Raw genomic sequence first — 22,629 nt, 5'->3', positions numbered from 1 at the left:
CGGCTCTCAGCCCCTCTGTGCCCCCCCCGGGAAGCAGGGGGCGCAGGCAGCGTTGCACAGCACGTTTTTATTATTGCACGATTTCCAAAAGTTTGGCTAAAAGCAGCGTAAAAACGGTGCCCTCCCCACCCCCAAACCTGTACATTAAAAACCCCACTGCCCCCATCCCAGGGGAAGGAGGTACGGGGAGGGGGCTGCGTGCCCCAAAACCCCAGCGGATCCATCACCGCCAGCCTCCTGGGGCTCCAGCCAGAGCACGTTCCCCATCCCACCCTGCCCCTACAGCACCCTACATACCCACAGCCACCCCAAACGCAAGCCAGGAACAGCCGAACCCATTAAAAGCAGCTGGCTGCCCCCCCAGCAGGCAGCTCCCTGGCACCGAGAGCACCCAAGGCTCAGTAGGGGGGTCCCAAGGTTTAGTCGGAGTCACTGGAGTCCCCGAAGAGCATCTCGTAGGAATAGCTTGAGTAGAGGGAGTCCACCTCCAGCAAGGCCCTGGTGACGGCCCAGCCCAGCAGGCAGAAGTCCTCCTCCTCCTCCGAGCTCCCCAAGGGAGAGGGATTCAGCTCCTGCAGCACAGGACAGAGAGGGAGCCCCAGCCTGAGCCATGTCGGGCATCCACGTGGTGCCCCAGGGCCCCCCAGGACACATCTCATGGGGCGCCCCAGGGCCCCCCCAGGACGCGTCTCCCCACTTACAGCTCTTATCCTTGACCGCTGCGGACCGCGCCGCGGTGGCCGGCTGCCGGGCAGCTCGTGCAGGTAGATGCAGTCCGACCTGAACGGGCAGCGGCCACGGTTCTGGAGGAAGAACTTGCACCTGATTTTCCTGCAGGATTCAAAGCCCGGTTGTAAGCACGGCTCCTGGCACAGCACAGAGCCCAGCGTGCTGCGCACTCACCCCGTCCGCGCCTTGAAGCGCTCGATGAGCTGCTCCTTCTCGCCCGCATCCGAGACCCAGTACTTGTGGGGGATGTAGTAGCTGGAGGTGACCCGGCACTCCGGGCAAGCCCTGGGTGAAGGCAACGCGTGCTGGGGGGTCTCCAGAAGGGAAACAGCCCCCAGCAGGGCTCAGGACCCACACGGGATCCCACCACCACAGCCACGTCCCGTCCCCATCCCAGCTCCCAGGAGCTGCACCACCAGACCCGAGGAAGGAATTGGGGATGCAGAATAGGGCACAGTGACCGTCCCCACGCTGCCCTGAACGCCCCCCCCGTGTGCTCACTTGATGACCGCGCTCTGGAAGTCCCGGCTGCGGCGCCAGGTGCGGATGCAGCCCAGGCAGAACGCGTGGCTGCAGTTTGGGAGGATCCCAAAGAGCCGCTCCTCCGGCAGCGCCTTCTCGGACACCCGCTCCATGCAGATGCCGCACACCACGGCCTCGCTGCGTGCCCTCAGCTCCGCGGCAGGGAGAGGGGCTGCCGCAGCCCCCTGCTCCATGGGGACCTGCGAGCAGAGCAGCGCGGCGTTGCAGCCCCTGCTCCATCCCTGCCCCAGCTTGTGGGACCGACACGGGGTGATGGGGGCAGCCCAGCCACTGGAGACCCCCTCCCGAGCCCACCTCTGAGTGCTCAGCCCACGTTGCCGTCTCCACCGCTGCCTCTCTGGGGTTGGGGGAGTTTGGGTCCAGTCCCAGCCCTGGTGGGTGGGAGCCTGCAGGCAGGAGAGCTGTTAGGGAAACACATCCCAACCCCTCATCAAAGGGCCAGGCCAGCTGCTTGCAGGGAACGGGCTCAGCAGTTCAGGTCCCCACCCTAAAAAAGCAGCCAGGAGGGGTTTCCACAGCCCCAGCTGGGCCCTGCCCAGAGATAGAGGGAAGGGGATTTGGCTCAAGGGTCGGTGTGCTCAGGATGCCCTACCACAACCCCCAACACCCCCAGCCCTGCTGCTCCCCGGGGCAGCCAGCACCTACCTGCAGCACCCCGAGCTCTCCAGGGGATGAATTCCTCCGGAACAGCTCGCCCCGAGGCGTTGCTCAGCGCTGGGATGTTCTCTTTATCATCCTCTTCTTCCTCAACCTCCACATTTGGGAGCCTGAAGTCCGCCCGCATGGGGACAGCGGGGACCCAGGTGTGCCAGGCACCGGGGGCCACGCTGGGCATGGGGCTGTGGCGACTCCCGGCCGGCACCGGCTCCTCCTGGACGTGCTGGAAGCTGGAGGAGGCCGGGGATGGACAGACAGACAGAGGGACAGAGGGGTCAGCCCCACACGGCACCTCCTGGCCCCCCCGTCCCGGTGGCACCGGGTGCCCCTCACCTGCAGCGCTCGCCGTAGCCGCAGGCCCCGCTCTGGAAGTAGCGGCACCGCGGGGCCGATTTGGGGTCGTGGGAGAAGCGGCAGCTGCGGCCCCACCGGCAAAATCCACGGGCAAAATTCCTGCAAATTGGGAAAAAAATGCATGGCCAAGGGCTGGGGCCAGCCCCGGTTACCCCAAAAGCCAGGGGCTGGGCACATCCCCCCCCAGGTGCTGGCTGTGCCTGGATGCGGCCACATTTTCCCATCCAGCTAATTATCTCCTGGCTAATTGCAAAGCAAACAGAGCCCAGGGGCTGGGCTGGGGCTGAGCAGTTGCTGCTCAACCCCGGGGGCTCTCCTGGGGGGGGATCAGGGCAGAGGGGGCTGGGGCAGCCCCCCAGGAGGGGCAGAAGGCAGCAGCAGCTCTTGGTGTGGGGCTGGTGGGGAGGGGGGAGCCTGGCCAGGACCCCCAGCACTGCACTCTCCAGCCCCACAACTTCTGGGGGAGACAGCAGGGGGATGCTCAGGGCTGTCACAAGCCTCTCTCTGCCCCTCCTTGAGGGTCCCGCAGCCCATCTCCCCCCGGAGCCCTTCCCGCAGCCCCCTCACCCAGCCCTACCTGCACAGGGGTCTCGGGCAGCCCCCCCGGGCCCTTAACGCCCCTGATGCTGAGCCTGCCTCCATCTCCTCTGGCTGCTTGTAGGGCCAGGACCCTCCCGGAGGTATTTATGGCTTTGGTGGGGTGGGCACACCCCTTCCCACCTGAGCAACCCTCACCTTAATCAGCTTAACCCCTGCCCTGCTGCTCCTAGTGCTGTCAGGGGGCTGGGGGGGTCCTGTCCGCACGGGGACCCCAAACAGAGCCTGGCTCCCACCCGCACCCCTCGATTTGGGGCCCCCAAGGGGCTGGCGGAGGGGAATGGGGTGCAGGGGACAGTGCCAGCAACCCCCAGCCCCTGGGTTAGAAACCCCCCCCCAGGGCTCAAGAGGGATCCCGCAAAGAAGGGCCGGATGCTCAGAGGTTCTTAAATATTTAGTTGCGATTTATTTAAAGTCAAGTCAGTTCATGGGCACTATTTATATTATTAAAAACACTTGGAGGCTTGTACTTCTAGCAAAAATATACATTTCAGTTTGAGGGTTGTTACGCTGCCGGGGAGGGGGGGGAAGAGGAAAAAGCTCCCCAGGTAACGGGCACGCGAGCCCCGGGTGCCACTGGGGGGGCTTTGGGGCCAAATCCCCCGGGCTGGGTGCAGCGTGCGTCTGCAGTGCCTTCCCCAGAGGACTTCAAAGTGCTTTAGAAAGGTAATTCCTAACTTCCCCGCGAGGTAGGGCCACGGGAAGGGGCCGGGCGGGCTGCGGGCAGGGAAACCGAGGCACGGTGAGGAGCCCGAGGGCAGCGGCAGGGGTTTGGGAGCTGCCAGCCCTGCGGCTCTCCAAAGGGATTATTGCACCAGGGAAAGCCACTACCCTGAAGAGGAGGAACACAAAACCCATTAATCCGCTCCCATGCCCCCCCGTGGGATTATCGGTGTTTGAATAAGGCTGCTGGGGATGCGAGGTGAAGCCCCGGAGCTGCTCGGGGCTTGGGCAGGGCACGGAGCCTGAAGCTGCCCCCTCCTCGCTCAGGGGAACTTCCCCGGCACAGCGCCCTGCGAGCAGCCGCCCTCTCCCTCGCCTTTGAGGAATACTTTGAGGCATTTAGACCGGGGGTCACAGCTGCAAGGCTCCTTGCAACCAGGGCACTTGTTAAATCCTCTTATTTCCCCTCGGAGCAGAGGGCAGGTGACAGTGTGGCTCCCTTCCCCAGCAGGGGAAACTGAGGCACGGCCATTAAGAGGGGCTGAAGGCCACGCAGTCGGGCAGCAACAACACCAGGCTGGGCTGCAGCCAGCTCCTGCTCTCCCTAACGCTGCTGTTCCCCAATTTGAAGCCTTCCAGGCTGGTCCCACAGCCTGGACAGAGTGGGATCATCAGATCCGAGCCCTTTGTGGCACCCTCCTGCCCCGTGTTCCCTTCCCCTGTCCCAGTTGATGTCCCCTCGCAGTGCCGGGCTCTGCGGGCTGGCCGTGACTTTCCTGGTGCTGGTGCTGCCGGAGGCTTTGCTCGCTCTGGTGTTCGCAGGGAGCTCAGCGCCTCTGCCCCACGGCCCCACCTTGGGAAGGGAGCTGCAGGACAAGGCACGAGCCCCGCTGCCTCCTCCCAACCTTGCACAGCCCCAGACCTGGCCCTGGCCCCATGCAGACGTTTTTGGAGCTTCGGTCTGTGCAGAACAGCCTGGGAAAGCAAAGAGACCTTGGCCTCTGCTCCACAGGTGGATTTTTGTGAGTCAAACCCTTCCCTCCCTTCTCCACATCCCTCCCTCCTCACATGGAGCTGCTGAGGGGCAGGTTCCTCCGGAGCGGGGGCATTGGGGGCACAGTGAGGGCGCTGCAGCTGCGGGTGTGTGTGAGGACAGCTGTACCCGTCTTCAAATACTCTTGTTTTTTTTTTTTTCTTTGGGAAAAGAGAGAAACTTCCTTTTTGTGACACTGCCCTAGACTTCACGGCTCAGGACCACATCTTCGGAGTGCAATACAAAAAAAAAAAAGACAACCGAGACACGCTCTAAGTGCTGCTGCTGGCCCTGCTCGGTGACCTCTGGACAACCAGAGCAGCCCCGCTGCCCCCAGGCTGCCGCAGGAACCCCGCTGCCCACGCCCGGCCACTGCAGGGCCCCGGGGAGCAGCTGAGGAGCAGGGCTGTAGTAACGGAAACGGTGGCTTAGGGTTTGCCTCTGAATTTGTTAGTGTGTGTTAAAGGAAGCCCCGGCCGGCCAGGTGGCGGCTGCAAAATCTTTCGGCGTCCTGCCCTGTGTACCGTACGGTGGGGTCGTGTAGAAAAAGAGTTTCCAGTAGAAGGAACGGAAGACACCACGGGGAAAGGTTTTCTTTGTGTTTGTACAAAGAGTCCCGCCGGGAATCCAATGGCTTCATTCTCATAAATAACAGGTCCTTAGTACATGTCCTTGTAGATCTCCTGAAGGAGAGGGTGCAGGGAGGTCTCGGTCTCCGTCTTCTTGATCTTCTGCACCAGCTGGGCGTGCTCCGTCACCAGCTGCCGCAGGTCGGCCATCTTCTGCAGCAGCTTGGGGAAAAGGTACTGAGCATCGGGGTGGTTGGACTGCAGGTGGAACTCCAGCGCCCGCAGGATGTTGTCCTGGATCTCCTCCACCTGCTTCACGTTCATCAGGCCAGGACGGTCTGCGGGGAAGAAGCACGGCAGCGGGGCGTTACGGGGTGGTCCTCCGAAGCACAGGATGCTCCTGGAGGTGTGGAGATGGGAAACCCACCCACGGGGACTCCAGCCTGGTCAATGGGACAAGGGGAAAAACGCGTGCCCTCGGAGCACGTGTCCCACAGCAGCCTGTGAGAAAGGGATGACGCCAGGTCCCAGTGTGCCTGGCATCACTGCCGTGGAGAATCTCTGATGTCAGAACTATTCAGCTCTTCTCCTGCTCCCCTAGGACATCCCTGGCTGATCTCAGCCAGCAAAACCCCTGCTGAAGCTGAAACCCAGCCCTCCCCAGCCCCCTCAAGGGCTCCTCCTGACCCCCGCAGGGCCGAGAGCACCCGCTCACCTCCACACAGGATAATGGCAGCCACAAACAGAGACAGGTCGCTGTCATCCAGCTCCAGCGCGTTGAACTTCACAGCAAACTCAAATTTGGGCTCCATGATCTCGTTGAAGGGCTTGCGCAGGCTGCGCAGGAACTCGCGGGTCACAAAGCCGTTCCCGTTGGCCACCAGCAGCCCGTCCTTGTTCATGATAGAGGCCAGCATGGCGAAGATGGCCTCGTGCACCCCGTACTTCAGCAAAGTCACTTGGTCGTTCAAGTAGAGGCCGACGAAGCTGGGGATGCTCTTGGCGAACTCGGTGAGCTCCCGCACGGTCTCCACCGTGGTGCACTGGCAGCGGTAGAAGACGTGCACCCCGATCTCCTTGTAGGGGGGAATCCCATTCACCAGCTGCTTCCACACCAGCCCCTTCTCTGCTTGCCACAAGGTGTCCATGTCATGGATCACAAAAGGCTGCTTGAAAGAGAAGCAAGAGGTCAGGAACCCGCCACAGGGACTCGAGCTCCGAGCCCTACCCAGGACACCTGCATCTGCCTGTCCCTTTGCTCTTCTCTCCTGCCGGGGCTGAGGGGCCCAGGCAAACAGCACCCACACCCACACACACACACACACACCCACGAGTGTGCAAAGCAGCGAGCGCAGGGCGTGTGGAGCCCACGGAGCTGCAGCTGGGAAGTGGTGCACGTGCAATAGCGACAGCAGGAGTGAGGTGCACGTCCTCACCCAAAGAGCCCCCCTGCGCCGGCTGCAGCCAGCCCCGTTTGCCCCGGGAGGGAACTTACTGGGGTGCTGCTGGCCTTCCCGGTCAAGATACCTCTCGCCTTCTTTTTGGTCATGTTGAAGTTTTTCAGGTAGGCGTTGTAGATGTGCTTGGAGAAAGCTTTCAGGTCGGCCACCTGTGGGTTCTGGCAGCTGATCTCGCTCGCCGTCAGCCCCGCCACCAGCTTCCTCTTCTCTGCCTCCGGCATGCGGCCGAAGCGGATCGCTGCGAGGAGCAAAACTGTGAGCCCCCCAGCACAGCCCCACAGCTCCCATCTCTGCTCGTCTGGGTTCTCTCGCAAGCCTCGCTTCTTCTTCCCACATAAACACTTTGGTTTGGCCAGGAACGGGATGGTGACGCCTCAGGTTTAAAGATCCCAGCACAGGAAAGCAACCTGTGTGCACAGCGCCTGCCGGGCCAACCTGGAGGGAAGAGCCCCGTGCCACCAGCCCGCCTGCACGGCAGGAACAAAGAGCCCCTGCTCGTAGGGAAGGAATGGATGGAAGTGACAAAGACCAGAAGCTTTGGGCTTCAAAGAAGATGATTCCTTGGCAAAAAAAGAGCCACAGGATAAAGCGAGCTCCATCTGGCCTCCCCGTGTGAATTCCCAGGAGGGGGCTCCGCTCACGGGGCAGACGGCCCCACGGCACCCCAGGGGACAAGGGTGGCACTCACCGTTATGTGACATGCCCAGCGAGAGGCACTTCTGGAAGCGGCAGTACTGGCACTTGTTCCTGTTCTTCTTCTGAATCTTGCAGCTCCGCTCACACTTCTCGTACTCCAGCTTCATGCGGATTGTCCGGCGGAAGAAGCCCTGCGAGCAGGCAGCACACGGAGAGGGGACATGGAGCAGGGGGGACAAGGGAACAGCAGCGTTAGCACCCGTATTTTGGGACCGGGCTCATTTCTGATCCCCAGCAATCTCACAGAGGCTCAGCCCCCTCACCCTCCACGGGGTATTTTCAACACGAGCAGAGCCTCAAGGCCACGAGGAGAGGTGGGAGAAGGGAGCTGGGTGTGTGATACTGCGGGCAGCCAGCAGGGAGGGATGGAGGAGCGGGCTGTGGGAATGCCTGGCAGGGCCTGGCCGCTAACCCAGCCCCGCTGGCATCTGCTGGGGGGGGGAAGGAATTTCGGAGGCGCAGCCAAGCTGCGGCCAGCGGTCCCAGGGGACAAGCACGCTGCTGCTCTGCAGCACAGCCAGCATCTTGAAAAGCAAAGCCAGAGTCCCCAGGCGGGCAGGAGGCTTTGCCTTACAAAGTAAAGTGCGACACAGAGGGGTTTGGGTCACACACATCTCAGCTGCCTCCTTCAGGTTGTGCCTGCCTGTAGGCTCTCCGGGCAGGTTGCAAGTGTGTTTTTTTAGTTATTTCATCCTGCATCCCTGCTTTGCTGTGGTCCTGCTTGCCCAAAGAGCCAGCTCGCTCCCCGGGCTCTCAGCTCTGCTTGCTGTTGCCGAACACAGCCCCTGCAGGGGGGACGCACCTTGCAGCCCTCGCAGGCGTGCACGCCGTAGTGGAAGCCCGAGGCTTTGTCCCCGCAGACCCTGCACTCCACGTTCAGCGCCCCCGAGGCCACCTCCTCGCAGCCCATCTGCAGTTGGTCCGACAGGGAGGGAGAGGAGCTCTGTGAAAGGTCTGCAAACACACGAGGGAGGCATCCTGTTGTGTGGTCACCACAAGCACAGCGTCGCATCTAACCCCGTGGCTGGAGGGACTTCCAGAGCTTCCCAGGCTGTCACTCGGGCAGTTAACCTCTGAGATCAGGCACTGGCCACAGGCTGATGCCCTGTACAGAGCCAAGCGTTCCCAGCAGCTCAGAGCCTCCCCATCAGCTCTGATTTCTCCCTCTGGCATTCATGTTCAGGCAGCGAAACCCTACCAGCAGATTTGCCAGGCAGCTGGCACGGGGCTGGCACAGGAACAACAACACTTCTCTCCCGGCTCCTACGAGCGGTTTGCACCCAGGATTTCCAGGGAAGGTTCTCAGGCACCCCGGGAGCCCTCCCCTCTCCCCCACGCACCCTCCGGGGCACAACCTTCCCCTCCTGCCCTTGCTGCCACCTCCCAGCCTGCTGCCAGTGGCTGTGCGGTGACCGCAGAGAAAGAAATACTTCTCCGTAACTTGGTTCTCCGTGAATTATTTCACAAATGAAGGAAATTAAACCAAGCCAAGCCCCGTTCCCATGCAGACCCGGTGCCCTTTGCCTTGAGCACGCTGTCTGGAGGACGTGGCTGCAGCCTGGGTCCCCCCCGGGGCTCCACTCACCTGTGTAGCTGCTCGAAGGCAGCGAGCTGTCTGGTCCTGCACTTGGGTCTGAGGCTCCGCTGGCCACCATCACTGCCTCTTCCTCTTCCTCCTCCTCTTCCCTGACCTCAGGTACTTCCTCCTGTGGTTGTTCCATAATCGATCACCCCTCAGTGCCAAGGCTGCAATCCCTGTCATAGCTCTGGCATCATCCGTGTCTAGCCGAGATGGACCCTACCAGGCTGTTGCGCTAGCCTGCGGACAGGGGGAGAGGCACGGCGTCAGGCGCAGGAGCCCTGCTCTGCTCTGTCTTACCCAGGCAGACAAGCAGCCCCCGGGGCTTTTCTCTGCTGCTAACGCTCAGGGAAGCAAAATCTTGCTGGGATCGTGTTCGAAGCCCAGCAGATCCTGGGATACAGACACCAGGGACCTGGGGCTGCTGCTCCCTGCCCTGCAGGTCCCGCAGTGGAGACATCCCCCAAAGCCACCCGTGCCCTGGGCAGTCCCGATGGCAGCCAAGGCTGAGGTTTGGCAGAGCCAACGCTAGCAGAAAGATCGGGATCCTTCATCTTCAACCTTCAGGCTCCATCCCCAGCCACACAATGTGGGGCTCAGCCTGATGACGGGGCGAGGACGGCGGCTGCTGGGGGCAGGAAAAAAAAAAAAGCCCCAGACCCACGCCAGCCGCCCGTGAGACTGATGGCTTCCTGCCGGCCCCTGCCCTCCCGTTCCTTCCCGTCGCAGTGCTGGTGTTTGTTTTCACTCATCGTGTTGTAACCAGCCCCGGCTCCTCTGCCAAGAGCCTGAACATGCCGCTGCCCCGCCGCACGCTGCCGAGCGCCGCAGCGCGACCGCGCCGGCTGCACGGCCCGGCCCCGTCCCAACCCGGGGCTTCCTGTGGGAGGGTGGCCACGGGCCCCTTTCCCCCACGCTTCCTCTCCTTGTTTGTGCTCATCCAGCGCCAAGCGATGTGCCGTGGCCGAGGCCGGGCTGTTCCCAGCGCCCCGAGCCCAGCCGGCTCTCGCCCCGTGCCGCAGCGCCTCCAGCCCTGAGCACCTCCAGCTGGGGTGCTGCAGAGCCGCAGTCATTTCCTTCAAGGAGTTATTGGAAAGCTCAGGATCCATTGCTCTGTTTCCACAGAGCCTCGATTAACAGACACGAGTTCAGCTTTTGGAGCATCCTTGTGCTTGCTCCCTGTGTAAACCACTTGCAGGGTTCTTCCACGAGGGCACCCCGCGTGTCTGTGCCCCACACCCCGTGGCACAGGGCTCATTGCAGGAGGACAGCAGCGACCCACAGCTCCCCGAGCTCGGTTCCTCTCCCACAGCAGCCCCTTGTGCCCAGAGCTCTGCAGCCGGGCTGCATCCAGCTCCTCAGCCCACCTGGGGAAGCCGTCAGCACCCGGCAAGGTCGGAGCTCCCCAGGCCAGCAGCTTGGTGCCAAGGGGAGAACGAACCCCCGAAGGGGAGGCTGGACATCGACACGACAGCACGGGGACCCCAAGGAGCTGCTGCTGGATCACAGCCCGGGGACACCTCGCTGTGAATTTGGAGCCATGGCTCCTCTGTTTTGAGGAACTGGGACAGGGGCAGGGGGCTCAGCACTCCCCGCCCGCGCCTCCCGGGCAGCACTGAGGCCCCATTCACGGCTCTGTTACCCTTGGCCGCCGCTCACACGCGGGGCAGGGCATCCAGGCAGGAAAACCTCGTCGTCAGGGGTGGAGGGTAACGAGCTGGACCTCATTAAAGGCTATATATAAACGAACGCACAGACATCAGGGAAAATGCTTTTGCCCGGAACAGCAGCAAGCGGGGGAAGGCTGTGGCAGGAGGAGCTGGCCTCCAGTGGAAAGCGCAGCCAGCGCCTTCCTGGGCTTGTCGTTAGCTCTCCGTGGCTCTGGCATCCATCAGGAGAGGCAAGCACTTAAACCCTTTGAGGATGTAGTCTCTGCTTCATCTCATCAGCCCCCAGGGGCTCAGTTTTCCAGCTGTGTCCCTGGCACACAGGGTCCAGGCAGAGCCTCGTGCCCTGGCAGAGAGCTCGAACCCCAAAAACCACCAAAGCAACCCCAAAGGACGGTGCCCTGTGTGGGCGAGGGTGCTAGGGGAAGGGCAAGGATTCAGGTTCCAGCCTTTGAGAGCGGCTGGACAGCCAGAGGGAGAAAAGCTCTCGGCAGAAAGCTCTGAATTTATTGTTTTAATATCTTCTGGCAGGCCAAGAGTGGAGGGGCCTGGGCGGAGGGGAGCTGCGGGAGCTGTTTGCACACCTGCCTTTCCCGGAGCCGTTCCCCTGTTTTCCAAACAACGGAGATAGAGGCAGAGGAGGGGGGGAGAGGGATTAATTCCACCCGGCCGGCGGCACCCCCTGCCTCCAGCAGATGAAAGGCAGGCAGGGGCCAGGCCTCCGCGTGGCTGCAGGGGACGTGCGGACCCCAGACCCCTGCGGGACGGGGCAGTGGCCAAACCTGGCTCCACGCAGAGACCGCTGAGCCTTTGGTTCCCTTCAGCTGGATCGCTGAGTTTGGTATAAAGAACAAACCAGCGCTGGCTTGATCAAAATTAGCAAAAAAAGCTTGTTTGATTCCTTTTAGTGCTGGATGCTTGTGGCACACACAAAGTGAATGACTGTGCCAGCCTCGGGGACGCTTTATTCAGCCCCAGACACCGGGGAGATTCCCTCCCACCAGCCCCAACAATGGCTTTTCCTTCCCTGGGCTGAAGCTGCCTCCCTCTCCATCACAGCACAGGAGCAGGAGCAGGGCAGAGATCCCTGCCCGGCACAGCCACCCCCTTTTTCCACCCCGCAGCTGTCACGGAGCAGCGATGGAAAGCCAGGATGGAAAGGAGGACAGGCACTGCGAATTCCTTCCTAAGCATCTCCAGAAAATCAGGCAAAGCTGTTTCCTTTCCTCTTCCCACAGGATGGGAACGAGCAAGAGGGCGAGCATCTCGTGACTTGCTCTGCCCCATTCAAAGCTTTGGCAGCCGGGGACGTTGGGCTGGTTGCTGCGCACGAAGGCTCCTCACTCGGACAGATGCTGCTGGGTGTCCCCCTCGCAGCTCCCACGCCGCAAACAGCGCTGGCACCAAGTTTTTCTTTACCAGAAGCAGGAGCTGAGCCCTCTGCCAGGCGGAATGACACGGCAGGAAGACGTGGAAGAAGCGTGGCGCACAGACAAGGGGGAAACAGCTTTAAAAAATAAAAACTGGCACGCCAGGGCTTGCAGAGTTGAGAGGAGACAAATCTCCAGCCTTGAGCGCAGCATGGACCCGGAGCCTGAAGGCAGCGCTTCTCCAGAGCTGAGCAGGACCCACGTCTTCCTCGGCGCTGGGTGCTTGCATGCTTTTGGCCAGGCAGCTCCTGGCAGCGAGCTGGCATTTAAGCCTCAGAGCTACGTTCAGAGACAGCAGAAGCTGCCACACGAGCCAAGAAGCGTCCACTGCCCCCCGGCTGGTGCACGGGAGGGCTGCTGGGGCGATGCGACCACCCTCACAAGGCTGCCCGTGGAGCAAATCAGCACAAGGAGGGGACGTGCGTGGCGACACGGACACCAAGGTGCTGGCAGCCACCGAGGGAGCGAGGAAGTGCTCATAATTAGAAGGACGTCATCTTTAAAGCAGGTGTAGTTTCAAAGAAGTCATTTCGACACGCTGGCTGGGGTGGAGAGGACTCCTGCCCCGTTCCCCTCCAGGGGAAGGCACATTTGTTCCTAATATTTCCATACCGACGGGGATGGAGGCAGCTCCCCGACACGTCCCTGTTGCAGTGTCGCCAGACGAGACTCCTCCCTGGAAGATGGAAGTTTCCAGGCAAAGCAAGGCGCCAAAAAACATCCCAGTCTCCCAAGGGACAGGTCACAAGGTTGATCCATTCAAAGCTGCTCACGTTTCCCTACGGGAGGTCACCAGGAGCCACGAAAGGAGACCAATTTACCATGGGAGCACTTCTGGCTTGTGTTTTTGTTCATCTGGATGAAAACGTTAGACAAATTCACAGTCAACAGAAGCGAACCCCTCGGAAGGATTCTGTTGGCTGTGAATTTGGCACCAGACAGCAGGATTTTGTGTGACACGGCGCACACATCAAATGTACCAAAAAACGGAGCTGATTCCAACAAAAATGTGGTGGTTGCTCATTGGCCATTATTTGCAGACATCCCTCGGGTTGTGTCACCGCATCGGGTATCTGCTGATCGAGGACCAGTTTCTGTTCCTCCTCCTGCACGTCAGCTACTCCTAATAAAAGCCGTATAAGAGCTCAGCAGATGCTGCAACACAGGAAAGGTAACCAAGTGCAAAAAGTCCACAGAGACAAACACTGAAAACGTGTTTTGTTTTTGTTCCTGAAAGCCCAAACACACCTCCTCATTAGCTAACGAGGTCTCGGCAGCGCTCACTCTCCCAGCATTTCCTCAGAAGCCTTAGCCAAGAGGCAGCTCCGTGCAGAAGTAAACTACTGGAGCTGGCGAGGAGGAGCGCTTCCCCCCGCACCAAGGCACCCAGCCCTGGCCAGTGCTGATATTCGGGGCCTGAGAGAAATTAAAGCATCTGCTCCAACCCTGCAGATGCCCAGCTCCTTGTCCTCCCTGCAGGCTGTCTGCTTTTCACCAACGCCAGCCCAGCCGAGGCGGCAGCAGGGTGCTGCCCGGGCTGCTATTAGCCGTGCTGTTAATTACTCAGGAACACGCGACGGAGCAGCGCAGGAGATTCCCTCGCTTGCCTCGAGCGGCCAGGCCTGCCAACATGAATCACACATCGCCTGCGTGTTTGAACTCATCCACTTCCTGGCCACTGAGAGAAAAAAAAAAGTCAAAGAGTTATGAAACTCGCTGGATCCTTCTCTTTTTGCGCCGCAATCGTCCTGAAGAACTAGATCATGTTTTGATCTGAAGGGAACTTCCCGCTTTCTCACCGGTGCTGGGCTTCCTTGGTAGAGGTTTAATGCTCCTGCGGGGCTCACCCCTCCACACCTGGCTCTCCTCAGCCTTGGACAAGCCGGGATCCACAAATCTTTCACAAAAGGGGCAAGAGGAGGGTGGGCAGCGAAGAGCCAAGCAGTCTGGGGCTCTTACCCGAAGTTGTGCTCCACGACCTCCAGCAGCTCCTGCCGCCCCCCGTCCCTCTATTTCCTCCATCACCCAAAATAATGCTAACAGGGTCCTGCAGCGCTTCCTTCCTGCTCCTTTCCTCGCTGCATTAGCTCACAGAGACGGCATGTTTTGGACATCGGTGCCAAGCGTCATTGTTTATTCCCGTGTGAGGGATTTGGACACCTGTTCCCAGTCACGCTCGCAAGGCTCAGCACCACCCCGCGCTGCTCGTGACCCTCTTCTCCCTCTGCACATTCCCATATGAAGCGTTTCCAGGAGTGCTTCCAGCAAACAAACTGGCGAGGCTGGGGCTGGCATCTGCCAAGCGATGTCTGCGTTTTGCTGTCAGCTCAGGACAGCCCGGAGCAGGCAGAGGCAGGGGGGGCGCGTGTCCGGCTGGTTGGGACGGGGACAGCAGCCAGGAAACAAGCAGGTACCCGAAAGGTGACACCGCTGGGGCTGCTCGGCACTGGAAACTGCGCAGACGTGGTGCCATTTGAGACGTTCGTTAAGTCCAGTAATGAGAGAGGATCGTCCCCACTCCCGCCAGGGCACAGCGGAGGTGGCCTGAGCTGTCCTGTGATGCTGGGCGATGCGCTGCCCTCCTGCCTGGGGCTGTCCCCCCGCGAGGACGATGCTTTGGGGACAGCTTTGAGCTCGGCACGTGGCCTTCAAGCGCTGCTGGGGGAGACACGAGGTCGCTCAGAGGATTTGGTGCCAGCAAGAGACCCCGACCCCATGGCCCTGTTTCCTTCTCCATACGGAGCCAGTGCCCAGCACAAAACATCGCCCAGCAGGCAGGTGCTGCCTTCCACATCCCTGCTTCCTCCCTGGAAGTACAGAGAAGCCACCTGGGAAGCATTCCCCTTCTCCATCCCAAAAGGAGAGAAGTTTGGCAGCTTGAAACCCATCAATGTGCTGGAAGCTAGGGCTCTCTGAACCCCCGAGCCCCCCGCGTGTCGCTGCAGGGCGCTGGGTTTGCTTACAGAGCCCTCGTCCCCCCGAAGCGGAGCAGGCCACGTGGGAGGATCTGGTTTCAGGAACATCAGTAATTATAGAACAGGGCTGACAGGGAGGGAACAGCAACACGGCTTCCCAAGGCAAACAGCGGGCACGGGCTCCGAGCAACGTTTAAAGGGAAAACCAGGAAAGCAGCAAGCGCAGCGCGGTGCCACTGCTAGCCCTGGAGTCGGAGCGCCAGACTCGTGGCAGCACCTCGCACCCGAGCCTGGTGTGGTGCTTCCCAAAGCCCCAATGTCACCAGGTCACCGGCGAGTGTCACCCCTGGGGCAATCAGATCCCTGGAAAGGAGACGGGGGAACAGCAAAAACGCGGCAACAGGTCAGGGCGTCCACTGCCCTGAATCACAGGCACGCGCAGGCAGCCCGTCAGCAGGAGCCAAATACCCAAGAGGCCAGCAAGCCCCAGTGCCAGGTGGCCAGAGCTCCCAAATCCAGGAATCACCCCGAAAAACATTACCAAACCTCAAAAACGTTACCAAACCTTCTCCTCTTTGCAGCCACTAAGATCCCCTGGGCTAAATCTACTGGGCTGTAAGTTTGTTCTGCTTACACTCGGGCTCCCAGATATGCGCTACGTGTTTTGTAGACCTTAGCAAAAACATCCCAGGCACCAGGCATTCAGCTCTGATCCCAGGACGCAGCTGACAGTGAGCGATTATGCCCAGGCACGAGTTCAGATGATTCAGCAGGGTCTGGGAACACGCGCTGGAACAGAACAAATCTTCGCTTCACCTCTCCTTTGAACGCGGAGCAGGAAAAGACTAAATCTGAGCTTGCTTCTGTCTCCTCACGGACAACTCCAGAGAGCATTAAAATAACTTTGTGTAACAAACTAGTTCAACACCCTCTCAGGAATTTGGAGGAGAACTGTGTTTCCTTACTATTTTTGGCCACGTTCACACAGCGAGAGCCGGCCGGAGCAACGGAGGTTTCCCGGAGTTTTCAGGGACTGAACGCGGTCCTGGCAGGACAGCCCCGCCAAGGAGAGGAGCTCGGTGTGCTCCTGTCCCTCTGGATTCCTGCCTCAGCCCCTAGAAAACCAAACGCTGGAGCAGGGCATCAGCACCTCTCCTAACACCCTCACATCCTAGGCACCATCGCAGGTCCGCAGGAGGAGAAGTGTTTCCACAGTCCACCAGCTCTGGTAGCATCCATATAATTAACGTAGAGGTAGAAAGCAGATTTGGGTACCTTCAGAAATATTTCAGATTTGCATTAAGATGATATTTGGACTTAAAGAAAGTTATTAAAAAAGCAGACAGGATAGGGAGTTAAGCTTAGGTTTCCATCACTGAGGTGACCGCAGCAAACCCAGGTTATTTTGAAGCCCTCTCACCCGTCCCTTCTTCAGCACGACAAAACCTTTCCTAACCAGACTTTCACTAGCAGCTGCATGTTTCACAGCAAAGTTTGTCTTAACAGATTATCAAAAAAATAAAAACAAAAATCCCTATCAGCTCAGGCAGGAGCTCACCTGCCCTTTTGCACCACCAGCACCATTCCCTGTCCCACGCCACATCTCTGCTCGGGGTTTGAACTCGCACACTCTGTGTTTTGGATACACGGTTCCAGTTCCCAGACTGGGGCAAACCAAAAAACACTTCAGGAGGGCACAGCTTCTGGTTAGCATGAGCATTATCTGCCTGATGCTACCCGCAAGCCTCAAAGGCGTGCTCTGGCATGACCCAGCACCACGAGAAACGTTAACATTTCTGGCTCGGGCTTTCACCCTGACACCTCTTCTCAGCCAGGATTTCCTAAAAACCCCGGCCTCAAAGCCCACGCTTCAAGGCAGGACCTTTTTGGGGGATCTGCAGCACCCCAACACACACCTGACCCAAAGGGCCCCACGTTCACAAGCTCTCAGCTAAGTCTTGGAGGACCCAGACGTTTTTCAGACGCTGTGATTGCAGCACTGAATGTTAGAAAATTTCAAGAAGTCATCCCGAAACTAAGACCTGTCTCGAGTCAGTTCTGTTCTGAAGCCTTGCAGTCACGCAGGGCTCAGCGAACATCCAAAAATCGTTCATTTTGGGGAAGCTGTTTCACAATCTCCTTGACCAAAAGGTTCACACTGCCATCAATGGCTACACTCGAAACCCTGCTTTGAGAAAGAAATTTCCGAGGCACTCTGCCAACGCAAGTGTATTTCGGAGTGTAAGATTTAAAAAAAAAGGGAAAATAGCTCTTCTACAGAATAATCCCATTCATGCTCACTACGGAAATCACTTCTGCTTGTCTAGACTTTCCCACAGTCGCAGAAATCATCGCACCAGAGACACGTAGTACGTCTCTGAGGAGTGACACCTCTAGAAAAGCAGAGACAGCTCCACAACGCCCTGTATAAAAGCAGCTCCACAGCCTGACAGACCGGGGCTAACAGCACGGGAGGCAGCACAAACCGCAAATAAACCAACAGCTCCAAAACTCCACGGGCAGGGCAGCCAGGCTGGGATCTGGCAGCAAAGAAGCCCTCAGCCATAAGCACCGGGACATCATCGTGCTCAATTCAAAAGCGTTTGCGGGTCCCCCCCGAGGGGTCTGTGAGCCTCCTCTCACGCCAGCCCCTCCATCTCCAAGACCATTTGCAGATTTCCAGTTTGTAATTCAAGAGCTGCAGATAAATCATTCCCCCCAGAGACACGATGTTCTGTACGGAAATGCGGATTTGTCAGCAGGCAAGGCTCTAGAGAGAAAGAGCCCATTAAGATCAGCAAGCAGCTCTGCACAACAATGCCTCCCCGCCCGCTCAGCGTCGTGTGGCTCGTTACAAAACCCTCCCCACGCACTGGGGTTCCTCAGAAGTCCCTGTCCCGACTGCCAGAACACAAACTCGAGGAGATGCTTATATAAAAGACCACGTCTCCGTCCAGCTAAATACCTTCGATGTGTCTCGTGGAGAAAATAAACCCACCCCTCGGCGGGGATTTAGAAGCCAGGCGCGGTGTTTGGGCACGGGGCGAGCACCCCGAGGAACGTCAGCATCCCCACGGGCAGGAGCTGAGCCCCCGGGGCCACGTCCTCCAAAACTATTTCAGCTCTGCAGCACGCCGCGGCGTTTTGGCTGGCAGGGCTGTTCCGGAGGGAGCGATGTTATCGGCGTCGGTGTCAGATCGCGTGTCCTGATAAGTAGGTGAACATTTACCTAAGCACAGCCTCTCGTCTCACATGACCTCCCCGCTCTCGAAGCAGCAATTTGGGTTGTAAACGCAGCCAACTAATCACATTTTAAATTGTTATACTTTGATGGCAGCAGCCGGCTGAGAGGAACGGGATCAGACCACAATACTTAGAGCAGAGCCCTAAACAAAACCCACACAGATCCCGTTCAGAAACCGAGCGGGAACAAGTCTCAGAATTCAGATTTTCAAAGAACCTTCAGAAAGTTTAAGCTCACGGCCAAAACTGAAACTTGCTGAAAGCAGGTCACTCTCCGCGGGCTCTTCCTTACCCCGAATTTTTTTAAAACACAAACAGAGCGAGCATTTAGGAGGAGCAGGCACGCGAAAGGAAGGGTTACCTCTCCGCAGCAGCTGTCCCTGTCCGCCCGCCGGTGCAAGCCCCTGTTCCGTTACCATGTCAGCACGGAGAGCTGAGCAGCGAGGCAATCTGCAAGAGAACACAACACCGAGTTCCCCGGCTGCGCTGAAGGCCAGATATTTATGCCGCCGGGAGAACTGGGACAGATCCAGCGACGGCTCTGAAATTTAAACACCCCCCCCACTCCGCCTTGCGCTGCAACCATCTGCTGGGGCGAGTCCCCGGCGCTGCGGGGAGGCAGCGGGAGCAAAGCCCCCAAAATCCCTACAGGGACCCCCGGGAGCTGCCCTGGGGTTTTAGGAGCCAGGAGACCCACACGGGGACGCTGCCTCGGCCTCGTGGCTGCCACCTGGGCAGATTTCCCCAGCTTTTCCCCACCACACACAAAGTCGATGCTAACGCACGGCTCCAGTTGGAAAAGGCTGGCGTGGCCACGAGGCGGTTTGTTTACTCGGCTCGCTTAATCCCTCTTTAGGAGGCTGCCTGCAAGTTCCTGCAGTTTTACTGAACCTCTCCCTCTCTCGGGCTGTAGAAACCGAAGGATTTGACGGAGTTCGGCCCTCCTGGTTTTGCTGATAAGGCTGCAAATTCCACCCGAATTTCAGGAGAGCGGCAAGAGACCACGGCTGGAAAAAAACCCACGGCTTACGAGGCTGAACTGGAGGACTTACAGAAAATATGCTCTATTTTTAGACACAGTTATGCAGACTAACTGGACTAACGTATTAAACAAAGATGTTGTGAACATGATGCTACTTGAACCCACGTACCCTCCCTGCTCCTCCCACCCCGTTCCCTATCGCTGCCTCCTGTGGGGCAAGGAGACCCACGGGGCGAGGTGGTGATTCCTCTGCAGGCACCAAATCCCACCTCGTGCCGCTCACCCCAGGTGCAGCGAGCACCCGGAGCTTCATCTGCCCAGCACGGCAGGAAGAAAGGAAGCAAATCCTCTGCCCCCCAAAGCCCTGTGCTCCTGGAGAGGCTCCTTGGGTGGGTACAAAGAGAGTTTCCTACGTGGCCGAGCAGCCCCAGGCGCCTCCAGGGGACGGCACGAGTGTCCCCTCCAAAAACAAGCCCTGTCCCGTGGAGCGAAGCATCGGTCACATCAGGATCTCCCTTCCTGACAGCTATAACTGCAGAAAATATGAATGAATACGGAAAATATAAATGACTATAAACACCAAAAATACAAACTAACAGCCTCCCGTGAAGGAAGCAACTGTCCCCGTGCTGCAGGGAAGGGGCTGAGCCGCACACAGGAGCAGAGGTCCAGCCCCCAGCCCCCTGCTGCTCGGGGCAATAAAACCACACACCCCAACCCCAATCCACGGCTGTGCAGGTCCCCTCCCAAAACAGAAGGGGTTTTTCCCCAAACGCCCAAACCAAGGCTTTTTGTTCCCCTTCCTGCTGAGGAGAGGCCATAAAATCATCCCGTCCCGGCTGGTGCGGCAGCAGCAGGCTTCCTTCACCTCCACCAGCAATAAAAAAATAAAAACCCGGCCCTGACTCGGTGGCAAAGTTGAGGGTGTCAACGAGCGCGTGAATCACGCAGCGGGACGGCAGGGATCACACCCCGAGCTCGTTCCCACTGCTGAGAACCGAGTAAATCCCGGGCTCACCTTGCCCTGCTCGCAGGTAGCTGCTGGGGCGTGCCCGTGGGAGGATGGGGAAAGGGATTCCCCACTGAAAGCAGCGAGGGAAGGCACAAAAAAAAAGAGACCAGGAGGAGGGAGGAGAGGATCACAGCCCAGAAGTGGGATGCGGGCTGACTTAAGGGGGTGACCGCAGCCGTGCTGCCCCGACCCCGCGTGTCTGACGCCTGCAAAGTCCCCAGCCCTGCTTGGGGGGCTCCAGAAAAGCCCCAAATCCTGCCCAGGGTGCTCCAAAGCCCCAATTTCTGCACAAGGGGCTCCCAGCAAAGCCGCTGGCCCTGCATGGGGGGCTCCTACACCCAAATCCCTGCCCGGGGGGCTCCCAGCGAAGCCCCAAACCCTGCCTGGGGGGCTCCCCAGCACCCAGGGCTCCACGCTCCGACTCCTTCACGCATCTGAGCCTCTCTGCTCCTAAACAAACTTAAAGACTTAAACCTGGGCTGAGGTGGAGTCGGTGCTGAGGAGCTTCTGAAAGCGTGGCGAGGCGAGAAACCCTCCTGAGCACACGGAAAGGGGACGGAGAAGCAGCTCGGAGCAAGCCCCGGATCCTCGTCCGCAATAACAGCTCCGAGGGGGCCAGCGAGGAAGGAAAAAATGCAACAGGTTGGAAGGGCAAAACAAAGCAGGGAAGCGGGAGGCAAAATTCAATCAGGGCTTGTTTTGAGGTCCTGCCGCCTCCTTCTGCACGCTGCTTTACCTTTCACCTAGGACTTTTTTTTTTTTTTTTTAATGAGTGTTTTTTAGGTTAATTAAGAGCTGGAGGCAGCCCAGCCAGCACCACCCTGTCACAGACACGGCGCGGAGCTGGGACCCTCGGACACCGCATCCCCCGGGGACCAGCTGCCCCTGCGCTTCCTCTGCCATTTATTTTTATAATTTTTTTTCAGCAAAAATCCTTTATTTAGGATCTCAGCCACAGGAAGGGGAGCAGAGCATGGGGTCGCATCGCTGGTTCCCCACCCAATAGCCAAGCCACGCTGCTGGCCCCAAACTGGGCACCCCACAGCCCCCCCCCCCAGCAGCCCCCCGGCTCTGTCCCCCTCTGTGACCACCGAGGTGCCACCCGCGAGCCCCCTGGGACCCCTAAAGGGGGGGGAACACCCGGCACAGAGCCCCCGGCCCCCAGCTTCTCCTCCTCAACACCTGCCCATGGGGACAGGCCCCCCCCCCGGCCTCATCCTCGCCCCCCAACCCTGCCATCACCACGTCCCCCCCGTGTCCCCTGTCCTGACCACATCCCCTCCTCGCTCTTCCCCAATTCCCTTCAGACAAGCACCCCCCGCACCCCAATGTCACCCAGCTGCCCCCAATCCTTACCCCCCCCAGGACCCCCAGGGCCCTGTCACCCTCACAGAGCCCCCCCCACCCCCGTCATCCCCAATATCACCCCCCCACACCCCCTTGCCCCTCTTACCCCTATCAGCCCCCACACCCCTCTTGCCCCCTATATCCCCCACACACCCCTTATGCCCCCCAACCCCCCCAGGCCTCCCCCAAACCCTCACATCCCCCCCAACCCCCCCTCATCCCCCAACCCCCCCCCACCCCCTACATCCCCCCTGCGCCCCCCACACCCCCCTTGTCCCCTATATCCCCTACACCCCCTAAACCCCCTAAATCCCCCTCACACCCCCAAACCCCCCAGACCCCCCCCAAACCCCTCACGTCCCCCCCACACCCCCCTCACCCCCTCTTCCCCCAAACCCCCCCATTTCCCCCCATTTTCCCCCATTTCCCCCCAACCCCCCCACACCCTCACACCCCCCCCAAACCCCCACGTCCCCCTAAACCCCCAACTTCCCCCTATTTCCCCCATGTCCCCCCCACACACACCTCACGCCCCCCCCCCCCGGCTCTCACCTCCCGCCGCCGGCCCCAGCTCCGCCGCCGGCGCCCCCCCCCCTCGTCCCCCCCCCGCCCCCGCACGTCACCGCGCCCGCCCTGACGCCACCGCCCGGCCCAGCGCCCCGCAGCCAATCAGCGCCGCCGGCTACTCGGGGCCGCGTTGCCATGGCAACGGCCCAAGCCCGCCCCGCCTCGCCTTGCGCGCCCCCTGGCGGGAAAAGGGTTCGGGCAGCGCGCGCGCGCGGGGGCTGATGGGAGTTGTAGTCCCGGGGGAAGGGAAGGAGGGGGGAGGCGCAAAATGGCGGCGGGGGTAGGGGGGGGGGGAGGGATTTGGGGCTCCTCCTGCTGTGCTCAGCACGCTCTGTGTGCTGCTTGCTGCTCCTCCTGGGGTCACAGCGGCTTCATGCTTTGTGCAGGGGGGGCTGTGTGCCCGCACGCTGTAGCTGAGGGCTTGGATGAGGCTTTGCACCCTGACACCCAAGGGATGAGCTGGGATGAGCGGTGTGGTTGTGCAGTGCCGCCTCAGTGCCCGCTGTGGGTGCTGGGGAGGCAGCACGGTGCTCACAGTGTCCCTCGTTAACGCAGTAATTAAAGATCCCTGCAAATGTGCAACCCC

The 22,629-nt window shown here is 59.9% G+C and overlaps 2 protein-coding genes across 5 annotated transcripts; both read right to left on the bottom strand.

Annotated features, from left to right (window-relative positions):
- Positions 1-48: 48 nt before the first annotated feature.
- LOC110353447 (uncharacterized) lies at positions 49-2,960 on the bottom strand. 2 transcript variants are annotated; one of them, XM_027444930.3, is made up of 8 exons: positions 2,861-2,960; positions 2,263-2,382; positions 1,918-2,159; positions 1,567-1,673; positions 1,231-1,451; positions 904-1,014; positions 702-831; positions 49-572 (listed from the first exon to the last, which is right to left on the bottom strand). In XM_027444930.3, exons 1-8 carry the CDS (start codon positions 2,923-2,925, stop codon positions 420-422), a joined length of 1,149 nt encoding a protein of 382 aa, XP_027300731.3. In that variant the 5' UTR covers positions 2,926-2,960; the 3' UTR covers positions 49-419. The 2 variants fall into 2 exon arrangements, with proteins under 2 accessions (XP_027300731.3, XP_027300732.3); XM_027444931.3 differs by having other exon boundaries at positions 1,567-1,658.
- A 303-nt stretch (positions 2,961-3,263) lies between these two features.
- On the bottom strand, positions 3,264-22,135 carry PPARD (peroxisome proliferator activated receptor delta). Of its 3 annotated transcripts, none has more exons than XM_027444933.3 (8): positions 22,029-22,135; positions 18,497-18,585; positions 8,887-9,120; positions 8,104-8,255; positions 7,294-7,432; positions 6,641-6,843; positions 5,861-6,314; positions 3,264-5,483 (listed from the first exon to the last, which is right to left on the bottom strand). In XM_027444933.3, exons 3-8 carry the CDS (start codon positions 9,020-9,022, stop codon positions 5,236-5,238), a joined length of 1,332 nt encoding a protein of 443 aa, XP_027300734.3. In that variant the 5' UTR covers positions 9,023-9,120; positions 18,497-18,585; positions 22,029-22,135; the 3' UTR covers positions 3,264-5,235. The 3 variants fall into 3 exon arrangements, with proteins under 3 accessions (XP_027300734.3, XP_027300735.3, XP_071884663.1); XM_027444934.3 differs by having other exon boundaries at positions 5,861-6,311; XM_072028562.1 differs by lacking the exon at positions 22,029-22,135 and adding an exon at positions 18,921-18,944.
- Between the last annotated feature and the right edge of the window lie 494 nt (positions 22,136-22,629).

This window comes from Anas platyrhynchos, chromosome 27 (genome assembly GCF_047663525.1).
Source record: "Anas platyrhynchos isolate ZD024472 breed Pekin duck chromosome 27, IASCAAS_PekinDuck_T2T, whole genome shotgun sequence".
Lineage (NCBI taxonomy): Eukaryota > Metazoa > Chordata > Aves > Anseriformes > Anatidae > Anas > Anas platyrhynchos.
Note: the sequence above shows the minus strand (reverse complement) of the source record. Positions and strands in the feature narration are given on the sequence as shown.